The sequence below is a fragment of the Uranotaenia lowii genome, chromosome 3, assembly GCF_029784155.1.
Source record: "Uranotaenia lowii strain MFRU-FL chromosome 3, ASM2978415v1, whole genome shotgun sequence".
In the NCBI taxonomy this organism is placed as follows: domain Eukaryota; kingdom Metazoa; phylum Arthropoda; class Insecta; order Diptera; family Culicidae; genus Uranotaenia; species Uranotaenia lowii.
This window is the reverse complement of record NC_073693.1, coordinates 193,959,878-193,972,696: the sequence shown is the minus strand read 5'-3', so window position 1 is coordinate 193,972,696 and position 12,819 is coordinate 193,959,878. Positions and strand designations below refer to the sequence as shown.

The following is a 12,819-nucleotide window of genomic DNA, read 5'->3' as shown; positions in this document are numbered from 1 at the left end:
TCAACACTTTTCTTCTATTTCTACTAATTCCTTTATTTTATCTATTTTCTACATTTTTTAATCACAATTTCGAAAAATCAGAGACCCCATTGCAAAATTTATCGTTTATTGAGTTCCTGCACTCTTAGTTGAACACAGTCTTTTATTTTCAATACAATATAATTTTTTTCCTAGTTTGAATGATTCTGCAACCAGTTAAAGAAAAATGAAGAAAAACTGGATTCCTATTATTTACGCACTACATTCTGAGTTTCTTTGCCTAATCCATGGGTTGACAACAAATCGACGTTCTCGACCCGGCAACTTCCTGCTGGTTTTTAACACTAAAGGATGCAACAACCTATGATCATAAGCATTTTCCGAACTCTGGAACAAGTAACTGACCACTGTTCCTACGCAAAGGGTTATGATTGTTCCTATTATACTGTAGTACATATAAGATATGGCGAAAATATTAAGCGGGGAAGAATCCCTATTTCCGTTGAGGTGAAATTTGGAGACGCTGTCAATATGGGATTCGTTGAATGCCACACTGTTAGGCAATTGTTGAAGAGTAATATTGTAAATTGATGAAGTAATGCTATCATAAGTGCAACCCTAAAAAATAAAAAAAATATTTTTATCTGAGTTCAGTTGGAAATCTTTTGAACTTACCTCAATACTGGTTGGAAGAAGATTGGTTTGCTTCTCGACCATCAGACCACCAAATGTGATCCACAGAGTAATGATATGTGATACAATTTTTTTTTTTTTTTTTTTAAATATGTCTTTATTTGTATCAAATCATGATTACACTTATATTACATTATTGCATTAAACTAGGTGTTCAGCTCAATAATGAACTGTTCATAGCCCTATAAGTAACTAGATTATAAAAATTTATTTATAAGATTTAAATTTGCTGAGCGCAATCAAGTTTTTAATGTAGGAGAACATCCTGTAATAGCAAAAATATTTTATACTTAAAACTAAACACTATCTTAAAATTAAACTAAACATAAAGAGAACGAATCTCTGCGATGGAAGACTGCATCGATTTGCCTCTGAAGTTGGAGATGATTTTGTTGGCCATCTCTTCAATAGATTCAATGCCTGCAATCCGATGAAGATCTTCGGTGCTGTGCCAAGGTGGAAGCCGCAAAATCATTTTCAGAACTTTGTTCTGAATCCTCTGGATGACTTTCTTCCTCGTCGCGCAGCAGCTAGACCAAATCGGAACTGCATACATGATCGCTGGTCGGAAAACTTGTTTGTAGATGAGCATCTTATTTCGCAGACACAACCGGGATTTCCTGTTGATGAGAGAATAAAGAGATTTAGTGTATTTATTACATTTAGATTGAATATCTTCAATGTGATTTTTAAAAGTAAGATTCCGATCAAGTGTAAGTCCCAAGTACTTCACGTGATCAGACCATTCTAATGAAACCCCATTAAAAGTTATGGAATGATTTTCATTAGGTTTTAAAAAATTTGCTCTTGGCTTATGGGGAAATAAAATAAGTTGAGTTTTGGAAGCGTTAGGAGAAATTTTCCACATTTTCAAGTAATTCAAAAAGGAATTTAAATTTTGTTGCAATCTACTGCGTACCACCCGTAAATTTCGACCTTTGGCTGAAAGCAAAGTATCATCAGCAAATAATCTTCTACCTTTTCCTTCTGGTACATCAGGAAGATCAGAAGTAAAAATATTGTATAAAATTGGCCCAAGTATACTGCCTTGAGGGACACCAGCTCTAATGGGTGTCCTTTCAGAGCATGAATTTTGATAGCTTACTTGTAAGGTTCGGCTAGTCAAATAATTTTGAATAATTTTGGTGAGATATACAGGAAAATCAAATCGAGCTAATTTAGCTACTAAACCTTTGTGCCAAACACTGTCAAAAGCTTTTTCAATATCAAGAAGAGCAACACCAGTTGAAAAACCTTCAGATTTGCTAGCGTTAATCATATTAGTTACACTCAAAAGTTGATGTGTAGTAGAATGTCCATGACGAAAACCAAATTGTTCATCAGGGAAAATGGAATTCTGATTAATGTGAATCATCATTCTATTCAAAATAACTCTCTCAAATAGTTTACTTAAAGATGGAAGCAAACTAATTGGTCGATAACTTGAAGGCTCTGAAGCACTTTTTCCAGGTTTCAAAATTGGAGTTACTTTGGCATTTTTCCATTTATTGGGAAAATAGGCCAAGTGAAAACATTTGTTGAAAATTTTAACTAAAAAATTTAAAGTGCTTTCAGGCAACTTTTTAAGAAGAATATAGAAAATCCCATCTTCCCCTGGAGCTTTCATATTTTTAAATTTTTTGAAAATCAATTTAAGTTCATCAATATTTGTCTCACAAGAACTTTCAAACACATTTTGCTTAGAAAGAATATCATCAAATTCTAGGGAAATTTGAGCATCAATTGGACTTACAACGTTTAAATTAAAATCATGAGCAGACTCAAATTGTTGGGCTAATTTTTGAGCCTTTTCTGAATTAGTTAAAAGAAGTTTATCCCCATCTTTCAAAGTAGGAATTGGCTTCTGGGGCTTTTTCAAAATTTTAGTTAATTTCCAAAATGGCTTTGAGTAGGGTTTTATGTCCTCTACTGCTTTAGCAAAATTTTCATTACGAATGAAATTTAAACGACGTTTGATCTCTTTTTGAAGGTCGCAATAAATTAATTTCAAATAAGGATCTCTAGTACGTTGATATTGGCGTCGACGAATGTTTTTCAGTCGTATCAAAAACTGAAGATCATCATCAATTAAAGGTTGATTGAATTTATGTTTAACTTTAGGTATTGAAGCGGCTTTAACATTGACTATTGCAGTTGTCAAATTTTCTACAGCCAAATCAATATCTTCAATTGAATTCAGTGGAACGTTTACATTCAAATTACGTTCAATAAAATTCCTATATCGCTCCCAGTCAGCTTTTTGAAAGTTAAAAGTTGATTTTGAAGGGTTTTCAATGGGACTTTGGGATAAAGAAAAAGTTACTGGAAGGTGGTCTGAATCGAGGTCCGCATGAGTAACTAATTGACTACAATGCTCGCCTAAATCCGTTAGAACCAAATCAATTGTGGAAGGATTTCTAATCGAAGAGAAACAAGTATGCCCATTAGGATATTCAACAGTATAATAACCTGCAGAGCAGTCATTAAACAAAATATTCCCATTTGAATTTGATGAAATATTATTCCAAGATCGGTGTTTTGCATTAAAGTCACCAATAATAAAAAATTTAGATTTATTTCTGGTGAGTTTTTGTAAATCTCCCTTCAAAAAATTTTTCTGTTCACCGCTGCATTGAAAAGGCAAATATGCGGCAACAATTATAATTTTCCCCATAGAAGTTTCTAATTCAATTCCAATTGTTTCTAAGACTTTTGTATTGAAAGAAGGAAGAAGTCTAAATTTGAGACGACTATTGATGACAATAGCTACACCCCCACCTTGTCGATCAAGTCGATCATTTCGTAAAATTTTAAAGAAAGCATTGCTTTTCAAGTTATTGTCTGGCTTTAAAAAAGTTTCAGTGATGGCAGCAATATGTATGTTTTGAGTTTTCAAAAATAAAAAGAATTCGTCTTGGTTAGCCAGCAAAGATCTAGCGTTCCAATTCATAATATTTAAACATCTATTTGGATCCATGAGGGAATCGTAAAGTCATAATAATTTTGTTAGCATAATTAAAAGAAGTTTGGAAAGCTTCAAACATTGAATTTGCTTTCAACATAAGTTGCATCATTTCCATTAAATTTTGATGCAAAAATTTTAATTTTTCCTCAGTAATCTCACCCAAATCAACAAAATTGTTAGAATCAGAAGAGGAAGGAGAAGAAAAACTATTTGAATTTCGGGGATTTTCCCAAGCCTTCGCATGAACGTTGAGACTTGGTTTTTTCCCATTTTTATTAGTTAAACCTGAAGAGGGCAACCCATTTTCAACCACCTCTGAGAACGATAAACAACGAGTCTGTGGCGCAGAATCAGCCCAGGTAACATTAACACTTCGGGTATTACCCAGCCGTGATTCCAATGTAGGCCGAGGCTGAATGCGAACAGGCAGGTTGTTTGCCGGCCCGACGTGTGAAGACGAAAAAGAGGAAGGAGGAGAAGAAACTTTTCTGGAAACTTTGGGATTTTTCCTAGAAGCAATAATTTTTGCCCTGATGGGACAGTCTAGCGAATTCGAGGAATGATTACCTGCGCAATTTGCACACTTAAAAAATTCTGTTTTTGGCTTATCACCACCAAAAAGGCATTTAGATTTTTCATGATCGAATGAGCCGCAAAACATGCATCTGGCATTCATTCTACAATTTTTAGTGCCATGACAAAAAGCTTGACAACGACGACATTGCGTAATATTTTGAAGAAAATTGGTAGAAGATTTACGAAAAGGTTCAAATTTGACTCGACAATGAAACATAAGACGAGCCTTTTCAAGAATTTGCAAATTATTAACCTGATCCTTTTTAAAATGGATCAAATAAAGTTCAGGAGCAAAACCAACACTACTGATATTATTCGTGTTGGTTCTTTTCCTCATTTGAATTACTTGAATTGGAGAAAAACCTAACAAAGAATTTAATTCAGCTGTGATCTCATCCGGTGTCTGATCGCCAGTGAGACCACGAAGTACAACTTTAAATGGACGATCACTTCTAGTGTCGTACGTAAAAAATTGGTGTTTTTTATTATTCAAATAATTTAAAACCTTTTGAAAATCATTAAAAGATTCCGCCAATATACGAGCAGTTCCCCTTCGACCGATCTGAAAAGAAATCTTCACATCCTTGACGGAAGTGACGATTTCTTTTCGAAAGGCATTGAAGTCAGGAATCGTGACCGTTATTGGTGGAATCTTTTCGTTTTTAAGAGTATAAGAAGAAGAAGAAGGTTTCTTAGTACTCTTATCAGAATTAAATATGAATATTTCCTCATCACCGATGTTATGAAGGACATCGAATGAATTGGAAATTTCAACTTTTTTGGCAGATGGCCCTGGATTAGGTTCAGCAATCCGTTTTCTTCCGGCCCTTGAGCCGGCCGAAGACTTCCCCATGCTGGAAAGAAAAGAGAAAATATGAATAAAAGAAAATGAAAATAATTTTAGCACTGAAAAGTGCTGATTGAAATACAGGTAAGGAAAAATAAATAATGTAAAATGTTCCTGCAGGTACACAGCAACGATACGATGCTCCGGCGTACGTGTTGACGGCTCAACGGTACAGATGGAAGTGATATGTGATACAATCATTCCCCATGCGGCTCCTTTCCAATTTGCCGCCGGCACAAGTATTGCTAGCAGAAATACCCCCAACAGTGGTCCAGTTGTAGCAGAAGTCATCAGCATACTGCTCTCGATAACTCCAGGAAGAAGTGCAACGAGAAATCCAACGCCCATCGTAGCTATTCCATACATGGTTGCGATCAGTTTGATAGTCGTCAACTGTTGTCGGTCAGTAAATTCCCTAAATTTAGGGTGGATTGAGATAAAGTCTTCCCAAGTGACCGTGGCCAGAGAATTCTGGTTCGAGATAGCGACACTGAGAGCACCGTTGAAAAGAGATGCCATGAAAAGTCCGAGCATTCCTGGCAGATACGAGAATCTGTCGCGCATAAAAAACGGAAGAATTTCGTCAATTTTTTCGGTATAACCAGCTTTTAGTGGATCACAATCGGCATAGACTGAAAATACACCGAAACCAACAATCCATGCCAAACAAAACAAACTTGCGGCTACTGGTATATTGTTAAAAAGTGTTTGGCGAACTTCTTTGAAACTTTTCATGATAAGGTAGCGCTGAACGTAGGTTTGCTGACACCCGATGATGGATAGTGACATTACTAGTTGTCCCAACAATGCTGAAGTGGTATCAACGCGAACCGTTAGGTCCCCGGTAAAGTTGAAGAAGCTTAAACGATCTGAAATAAATAGTTTTGAATATGATTTTAAGAATAAGGGTTTCCGATATGTTTTGTCTCACCTCTATCAGCAGGAATTATGAAAATCTGCTCGAATCCTCCAACATCCACCATCGACTGAATGACAATTCCAATCGATATTAAAATCATAGTTACAGTCTGAACGACATCAGCCGTTATGGCAGCTTTGATTCCTCCGAGGATGTTTATGAGAATACTGAGGGAGGAAATCCCCAATAGCGATATCCAGTAAGGAATGCCAAGCACAGTTTTTAACGCCACAGATGGAGTAAAGACGTTAACCCCCAGGATAAGGATACTCCGAATTATGAACGTCATCGAAGCCAAACACCGGACTAAACGACTGTTGAACCTGCAAATAAAAATAAAATCTATCGATTTCCTCATTTCAAGCACTCCAATCACTAACCTGAAGTCCAAATACTGATAAACTGAGGTGATACCCAAGTTAAAATAGACCGGTATAAACAGAAAACATACTAAAGGATATGCTGCGACCATTCCATACAAGGTTTCGAACATGGCCGTTCCTCTGTAGAACAGTTCGCTTGGGTAGCCCAGAACAGATCGTACTCCCAAAGTGCTTCGAGATATCGAGAGGATCATGGCCACGGAAGAGATTTTCCCTAGTCCAAAGACATACTCGGCCTTTGATTTTTCCTTTACGCCTAGAAATCGACTCCATAATGGATAGACGGTAGAAAACAAGATGAATGCCACGAAAACTACAGCATCCCACGGTAAATCGGTTAGGTTGGCGTGTGCCTGAAAAGAGTTCAGTTAGTGCTTTTCTAAGTTTGAGGGAGTTCATATGATTATTTTTTAACGATGAATTGATTAAGAAAAAGTTATGCCATTGGAGACATATTGGGTTAGTTGCCCTACTTTGGACCATTTAAGCGGTGGTTTTTGAAAAATCATATCTTTCTTACAAATTGGCGGAAGGTTTTTATTTTTAAGAAAATTTATTTATAGTTCATGATCTAATTTTTGAACCCTTTATAAATTTTCCGTGTTTCCATTGATTCACATTTTCTTTAGAAAAAATAGATAAAATGGTTCATATTGAGAACATTTCAAGAATTGAAAATTATAGATGGATAGAAGAAGATTAGAAGAAAATTATAGGTGTTGAAATGAGCGGGTAGAATTTTTTTTTTTTTTTTTTAAGAAGCATTTTCACCACATACTTAACTTTTGTTCAATCACGGATCAACTATTTTGAAATGTTAGAATCGGACAGGGTTGAGTCTAACACAACACAATACTTGATCTTGCGTGGTTCGCACCGCGAAACTTGCAGTGCGAACGAACAAAAGGAAAGCATGTGGTCGCTCTGAAAAGCTCCCGTAAACAGTACAACGGTTCTATCGACGTCAGACTTGTACCGGTTGTTATCTTTGCGAGCGATCCAATCGGGTTTGATTGTTTTCGCTTCGGTCGATAGGGTGGTACAGACTTTCACCGATAAGGCCGTAAAAATTAATTTCAAAACATAAATCACGGTGATTAATCTTAATTAATATGGTTCATATTTTTCACAGAAAAAATTGCCGACATTGTTCGTAGAATTGAGGCTAAAATACAGCTATTTTTATGCATTTTCACAATACAACTCAAAAAGCTTCCCTGTTTTTACTAACAATGTTCAACAAAAATTCAGTTTAGTTCACTCTATTGTGTTGTGAGCCTACTTGGTTGAATGATTAAACTGAATCAAAGCAATCGAAAGATTCCATTTAATGCAACCACGGTAAATGAAAAGTTCAGATACCGGTATTTCGATAGCAACTTACTATCTTCTTCAGTGAGCGTTTTCGATCGAAATCGAAAACGCTCACTGAAGAAGATAGTAAGTTCTTATCGAAATACCGGTATCTGAACTTTTCATTTACCTTGGTTGAATTAAAAGGAGTTTTTCGATTACTTTGATTCAATTTTTGTTCATTTAAACAACTTTGTAAAATGTTTTGAAGATTTTAAAATTACCAGAAAAAAGTTATGTTAAAAAACTGATTTTTGAAAGTTATTTTCATATTTCACACTGTAACTCAAAAGCTGAATGTTTTAGAAACTTAACATTCAAGACAAAGTTTCATTAATTTTTTTTTTCAAATAAGTTTATCGAAGACAACATAGAGATTAGACCTACACTTAAAAAGTTAGATTTTTTATTTCACTTGTAGAGGAAATAATCAAAAAACTCATAGCATTTTCTTATAGAGCTTATTCTACTTACTAATGTGAAACTTTTTTCAAGACACCTATAAGATAAAATGTGGATCAAATGAGTTATCCTGAGATTGCAGCGAAAGTTGTGAAGTAGGCAAATGCATCGGCGGTAGAAATATTGGTTCAAAATTGATTAGTGGAGTATCAGAGCCATCAGAGAAGAATAAGATCATGAAAAATTTAAAGGGTAAAAGTTTATTAAGTATCTGAAATGGCTGATTGTGAGAGGGAAGGGGACTGAAGTCTAAATTAGCAGCAGTTTAATATTTTAAAATTCGACAACAAGGTGTTTCTGAAAAGCAAGTAGATTGGGAAAGCTTTGGCAGTGGGGTAAACATTTCTTAGCCGTTCGCTAGTTCCTATTTTAGGTTCTCAAATCAAAACATTGTTCTGAATTCTCATCCTAATTTTTTTGTAACTGAAGAGTAAATATACTGATATAGCCGATAAAATATTTCATTAAACATTTTAAACTTGGAGCTCTGATGTTGTACCCAAGGTTGCGAAATCTCATGAAATCGAGATTTTGATGAGTGAGATTTTCTCTTTTTTGAATTTTACGGCGATGACAACTAATCTCATCTTAACCATCACAACCGATAACTGTGGTTTTCTCATCATTAAAGTCACGAGCAGAAAAACTACTTTCGTGAGGACAGAGATGCCAAATATTTCCGATAAATTATTACGGAGGACTAAGGAATAATCTTTACGCAATTAAAAAAAAATTAATCAGAACAATAACAAGTTTTCAAGTTCGGAAGAAAGCGAATCTACCACAACTTTTTTTTTAAACACTGCCAGTTAATCTGTTTCTTGACAATTTTTGTCAAGAAACATAGTCGTAGTTTGAACTAATGTTTTGTTTATTTTACTAGATAAACAACGTATTTTTTGTAGGCTCATGTATGACCATACTTGTGGCTGAAATACATTATCCTGGTACATGACCGTAGGAACGGGGGTTGGTTTTGGAGGTAAACCACTTTCCCTCATCCCATGGGGGTTCATCACAAGCAATCTCGAAAACTGGTCCCATGTTCAGAATTCAACCATAGTTTTTCAAAATTTCCTCACCTATTGATAGTAATTCATTTCAGAATATAAAATTTCAACTAAGATTTAACTTATTGCAATCCTAATTGTATTTGTGTCTTCATATTTCGGATTCTGTATCCAGTTTAGGATTCTTGTTTTTCGTTTCGAATCCTCATAAGACGTTATTTTTCCGAATATATTGAAAAAAAAACTAGTTACCATCGTGAGTTTTTGTTTCACATTCAGAGCGATACGTATTCATCATTCAAAATTTTAATTTTTATTTAGATTTGCATGTCAGGTTAGAAATACATTTCTAATTTAAATGAAGAATTATCATTGGAACCCCAAACATCAGATTTTTAATAATAAATTCAACGGAACCAAACGTATTGAAATTGCGAAACAGATTCAAAAGTCAAATTCAAGTGCAAAACCCAGATTCAGATTCAGCCCGTAAATGAGTTCCATAATAAAAATAAAATTATAAAGATGACTATTTCGATAAGAATTGAAATTGCAAGAGATCGCAGGCTTATTATTGATTGTTAGTTCGAGTTCAAAATTACGAATTTTTAACCAAAGTTAGATCGTTTTTAAATTTCTGCTGAAAAAGACCAAAATTGATGTTCGCCTCAGCCCGGCTGCCTAAATTTTGATTAATAAATTTCTGATTTTGCCCGGCTTAATTCACATTTTTTGCAAAATCAAATGAAAAATTCAAATTGCATTGTTATAATTTAAAAAAATTACTCCCGAAAAATAGAATTTTTCGAGCTAGATTTCTTAAAATTAACATTCCGGATTTGCACGGCCTGTATACTTGAGGAAAAGTATCTAGAAAGCTTTGACTAGAATAATTCCGGATTTTGGAACTTCAAATTCAAATATAATTCAATAAAATTCGATGTTTGTGATAAGAATTCGGATTCTGTAGCAAATCCAGTTTATTGTTACAGAACTTCAGTTTGGATAAACATTAAAAAAATCCTGACTCGAATTTCGGTTTTGAATTGCAAACTTTTTTGTTCGAGACTTATCCTTTTGGAATATGAAAAAAAAAAAACTATTTTAAATTACATACCATTCTTAAGATTTGAAATGTTGATTTTTGACTCTTATATAGAACTGGATATTAATAAGTTTCATGATGATCATGAAATATCTGAAATCAAATAAGAAATTTCTGGTTAAGAAATCTGATCCAAATTTCACTTTTTGGCTTATAATTAGTAACAATTAAAATCTGTAACTTAGATTCAAAAATCGTTTTCAAATTCTGAATTCAAATTACGAACTCAGGTTAAAAAGGCAGTTTTCAAACAACAATGTGAAAATTTTATCATGTATTTAAACTACAGGCGATCGCAGTTTCATAATTTTGATTCTGGATTCAAAACTAAAATTTTACATTCAATCAGAGTTGTTAAGAACTAACATAAACCAGAATAAATCACAAATACAAAATAAAACAGAGAAAACTAGATTTAATTTTTTTAAGTTCAATTGAAAACACATTTACTGGTTGCTTGTTTAACATTATTTATATTGCAGATTCTTTTTAATCAAAGTTTCAGACTAAAATCTAAAATTTTAGTTGACTTACAAGAGTAGAAATTTGATCTAATTTGAACCGCAAACTTTATCTCTCTTTTATTTATTCCCAAATATTTGATATTTTTTACTAATGCTTCAAATGATCATGCTTGTGGTGAAAAAAGATGCAGCTTACTACTTTCTTATTTAAGAAAATATAAAAAAAATGAAACCTTCAAATCCGAAATTTATTTTTTGAATTTTCTTGAAAAAAATGGCTACTTCTAGGACTTATTTTCGATAGTGAGAAATTTAAATAAATACCTTTCAATTTAAAATTATATTTTTTTTTTACTATTCTCTATGTAGGCATTGTTCAATCAAAAATGCTAAAGAAAAAATATTGTCACCGAAACGGTGAACTCCACTACGGTGAGTATCAATCTCGAATGAATATCTAAAAATCTGAAACTTTGGAACTGTCCCTCGTAAACGAAATTTGCAGAGGAATACTACTCAAATTAAGTTATTATTAACACTAAACGACATTTTTTTAACTTCGACCGACTATAACTCCTCTTTAAATTGTTTTTTTTTTCACAAAGTTTTCTTCATAACTATTTTTATTTACAAAATGCACGTATTTTTTATTTTATTTTTTTTTTTAATTTGTAGATTTCGAAAACGTTTGTGGTAAACCAATTAAAACCACTGGGAGTCAAATGACCCCTAACAATTTTTTCGCTAAAACTCTCTTGTTTCTTAACCAATATGATTGATTAACAATATTCAGCTTTAATCATTTATTTCAAAGTTATTCAAAGTCGAAGTTTTTAAACCTACTGTGGGAAAAAAGACTGTAAGTCAGATATTAAGTGCTCATAAAAAATTACTCAGGGCCTGAGAAATCTGAAGTTCGAAGCTTTGTATATGTTGCACATGTGGATTTTTTTTTTTAATTTTTAAGATCATGGCCACAAAAAGGTTAAAAAAGTGGTGTGAAAACGTAACTTTTTAATGAATCTACCGCCAAAGATGTTCCAGACATAATATAAAGTTTTTGAAAAGTTAATTGAAAAGTTGACGTAATTTGTGACAATTTGGTATCATTAGATTTCTAAAACACGAAACACAGAGTTTTTGACGACTATTCAAAGGTAGCTGTTTTACTAACCTGATATCAATATGCATTTTCTGAGACTATTCTGGCAACTGAATTTGGTTTAGCACTGGATTTTTAGTACAAACTTTAAAATTAGTAAAAATCGGTTGAGGAAAAAGAGAGATTTAGATTTGCTGCTTTTATGCATTTTGCGCCTCGAAAATTCTTCATTGTTGACTTGAAAGCTCATAAACTGTTGATTTTTTCTGATTTTTTTTTGGACCAAATGGTTAAGAAGTATAAGGAGCCACTTAAGGATCTGCACGAAGTTCAAACCAACCATCGGAGTGCAGCCCATGATCTCAAATATGGTAAAAATTCTATGGTTATTGGGAATAACTGAATGCAGACTCCTTAAATAATACAAAAAATCCATTTCCGGCAGGGAAAAAGTGTTGCCGACTAGTAGACACCAAGTAAATAACTATTAATGATCAGTTCCAAAGATTGCAATCTGTACATCCGGTTTTTACTCAATATGACAGATGTTTTCTGATGGACAAAAAAAATTATGTTAAAACCGGATTTAAGAGATCATATTCTTCGAGATGCCTACTCATGAAAAGGTTCCAACCAGATTCCAATTGCTTTTTCCAGGTGAATTTGTGTGAAATATCATGATTTTGCAAAGGTGTTGTTTCTGTGGTAAAAAAATAAATCAATATATGACTGAAAAAAGTGTGCAAAGATAAAAAAGAGATTTCAAGAAAAAGTTAAAGTATTTCTTGAAATCATTGAAAAGTATTTTTTTTATATTTTTACATTAAATGTCATATTAACACCTTCATTTACTCCATAGAAAGTTTTTCGATCAAATGAATAGTTTTTAAAATACACATGTTTGTAACTGCTCGGATTCTATATGATCATAGTCTTATGTACAAAATGTCGGTATGATTAG

The 12,819-nt window shown here is 33.4% G+C and overlaps 1 protein-coding gene across 1 annotated transcript; it reads right to left on the bottom strand.

Annotated features, from left to right (window-relative positions):
• Positions 1-231: 231 nt before the first annotated feature.
• On the bottom strand, positions 232-9,178 carry LOC129752965 (sodium-coupled monocarboxylate transporter 1-like). Its single transcript, XM_055748755.1, has 6 exons — positions 9,101-9,178; positions 6,360-6,715; positions 5,992-6,302; positions 5,249-5,929; positions 655-731; positions 232-597 (listed from the first exon to the last, which is right to left on the bottom strand). Exons 1-6 carry the CDS (start codon positions 9,176-9,178, stop codon positions 232-234), a joined length of 1,869 nt encoding a protein of 622 aa, XP_055604730.1.
• Positions 9,179-12,819: the final 3,641 nt, after the last annotated feature.